Raw genomic sequence first — 2,993 nt, forward strand, 5'->3', positions numbered from 1 at the left:
CATCTTTTTTCAGAAATAGGGTAAAGCATATGCATAATGAATGTGCCACGTTCCACCCACTGCGCATAGTAAATATCAATTTATCCAGTTCCCATGACTAAAGGTGTGCCATCTTCAGGAAAAACTACATTCACATTCATTCATCTGAATGATATCCAAAATAAAACAATATGGATTACACAGAGGTTTCGCAGAGAGGAGACAGTTGCAGAACTGGTTAGATGGAGTGATGTCATGTTGTTTTATTGCTAACCTGACTCAATGTATCAAACAGAAAATGAATGACTAACTGCAGAAGCATTGCATTACGACAATATTTGAAACACTGCCTAATATAGTATGACGCAAAAAAACAAACCCAAACAAAGATCACTCCTAAAGCTAAATAATCTCAAATAAATCAAACCAAACAGGAAAGTCCACCCCCAGTGTTTGCAAAACTTGAGTAAGTAATCCTTATCTACTTTCGACCCACTGTATTGCTTCCTATAACTGATGTGAATACAACTGTCTTCATCACCTAAGTCCACTGATCAGGCAAAAGAAGGCAATCATCAGTAGCAGGTCATCTCGTCAATGGGAACGACCTTTTCTCAAATGAAAACAATCAACTTCCCCGTCATTGAAGCTATTATCTGGGGGATTGCAGGTCACAGGAAAAACAACGCAGCTGCTAATCACTGACAGATGAGGGACTAAAGAGATCACACTTTCCATCTTCTTTTTTACCCTCCATCCAATCATGGGAAGTCACTCGCAGCCAAACTAAGCCACACACATGGACAGATGATATTGGAAATCCTGATTTTAGCCTTACACCAGTAACATATTTCCCTCTCAAGTGATAATAACAATACCATAGAAGAAGCAGATGATCTTACCTGCTGAGGGGTTTTGGGGAACAGTGGTTCACTGGGTTTGATGAGCTTCCCCGCAGAGCCCTTCTCTCCCTTGGCCATGGCTGAGAGGCTGTGTGTGAGCCGGCAGCCGTACTTCTGCGGCTGTGTGTGTGAGGGAGTGTTGAAGTGAGTGTGACTGTGACTCCTGGTGTGAGCAAGAGCTCGAGGAGCCGCCGGCTGCCACTGGGTGGTTTGTGTCAGAGGGTGAAACTGGATGTTGCTCTGACTCCGGGTGTGTGTGTGGTGCTGGTGGTTCACTTGAGTGACGGCTCCAGAGGCTGCTGGGAGCTCCTCCTGCTGCTCCTCTGTGACAACTCTGCCGCTTTCTGCCGCCATTCACATGCTGTTGTTGCTCTGGAATGAGGCCAGGAGGGAAGGGAAGGGCAAAGTCAGTATATGCAAAAAAAAAAAAAAAAGAGGAAACACAATCACACACAGTCAATGGCAGGCATGTACTGCAACATACGGGCTGAAGAATGCAGGCTCATAAACACAGACAATGACTTTGGAGGCATGCACAAAAACATAAATAGGACAATGCATGAGTAGAATACAGATGCAGGAGGAAAAGACAACACACACACACACACTCACACAAATTATTGCTCACACTATCTTAAGAAACCTTTTTTCTTAAAATACATTTACCTATGAAGTCAAAAGTCCTTCTGGTTGCCATCACCCTAATGGACAATTTGCATTAGACTAAAACTGAGAAAGAGAAAACAGCGACCATGTCCCGTGCAGGAGAGTCTATTCTTCCCTCATTTTACTATAAAGTGCATCCATAAACAATCCCTCTGCACACCTGATCAGAACCTTGAAGGTTATATCTGGAAAAAAAGGAGGAAACTCAGGTATGGTCTTACCCCTTGTAGGTGAGAAATCAGCCGGTGCTGTCAGCGGTTGTAAGTTAGTTGCTGCCTGCTCGGTGATCTCCCTGTCAGCCAGACGGGGCAGGATGAGAAGGAGACTGCGGAGGATAGAGACGGTGTGTGTGTGTGTGTGTGTGTGTGTGTGTGTGTGTGTGTGTGTGTGTGTGTGTGTGTGTGTGTGTGTGTGTGTGTGTGTGTGTGTGTGTGTGTGTGTGTGTGTGTGTGTGTGTGTGTGTGTGTGTGTGTGTGTGTGTGTGTGTGTGTGTGTGTGTGTGTGTGTGTGTGTGTGTCTGTGTGTGCTCGGTGTGTGCAGGGAGTAGGGACGGAGCTGCGCCCTGCAGCGGCCGTGATGGTGTATGACAACTAAATGGATTGCATGCTTGTAGGCTATCCATGCATGTGCGTGTGCATCTGTGAGGGGATTAGGGCAGGCTAGCGTTTGACACCAGCAGTGTGTTGTGGATGGGGAAACATTGCAATGAGGCCACGCAACGAAAATGTTGTATAATATTTCATAACGGCTTATAGTAAGTAGCGACCGAGGGACCAAATCTAGTTTTGTAATCTTTTGTGGTAAACAAACCTACAATATTTCATCCCTATGGTATTGTCCAGTAGTAAAATATAACATCTGTATGAAAGGTCTAAAGGTGGTAACACTCACCTGTCTCATGATTATGTTATTGCAGTGTCATTGTTATCTGTTCATAATTCGGTCGAGCATGTCAGATATTTTCCAGTGAAGTGGTGGTGCACTTGGAATGTCTAAAATGCAGTTAAATTACATTTCTGTCACGCCCAATTACCTGTGTATGCATAATCCCTTTAACAAGGAGCCGGAAAGGTGTGTGTGTGAAAATAACTCAACAAAAACGCGCCAAAGCGCCTAGCTACATATTTCCCACAGTGCATCAGGATTAGCATAATTTACGAGGTAAAATTAGAAATGTATTGAAGGATTCGACCTTTAGGGATTAATAACTCATACACAAAACGTTTTTTATACATAAAACTACGTCCATGAACAACCGTAGTAAAGTAGACAACAAGCTACTTGTGCTAATGTTCATAAAAACAAGCTAGTTGGCAGGACATCTGCAGCCAGAGGAGAGAAGCATACGCAGGGACCGTCTACAAAATGCAACACACAAATATTAAAAAACGTCTCTCTCAGAAAGTAAAGTGATACCAAAATCACTTCACACAATAATGGTCTCCC

At 43.8% G+C, this 2,993-nt stretch overlaps 1 protein-coding gene across 1 annotated transcript in view; it reads right to left on the reverse strand.

Moving 5' to 3' along the window:
- The window catches only part of mfsd2b (MFSD2 lysolipid transporter B, sphingolipid), a 21,046-nt gene extending 18,484 nt beyond the window's left edge, over positions 1-2,562 (reverse strand). Inside the window, exons 1-3 of the mRNA XM_079643106.1 lie at positions 2,439-2,562; positions 1,769-1,839; positions 882-1,253 (exon numbers count right to left, since the gene is read on the reverse strand). Coding sequence (XP_079499232.1) covers positions 882-1,235 — 354 coding nt within the window. The 5' untranslated portion in view covers positions 1,236-1,253; positions 1,769-1,839; positions 2,439-2,562. The remainder of the gene's footprint in view (positions 1-881; positions 1,254-1,768; positions 1,840-2,438) is intronic.
- Positions 2,563-2,993: the final 431 nt, after the last annotated feature.

This window comes from Notothenia rossii (assembly GCF_949606895.1).
Source record: "Notothenia rossii genome assembly, chromosome: 8".
NCBI lineage: Eukaryota > Metazoa > Chordata > Actinopteri > Perciformes > Nototheniidae > Notothenia > Notothenia rossii.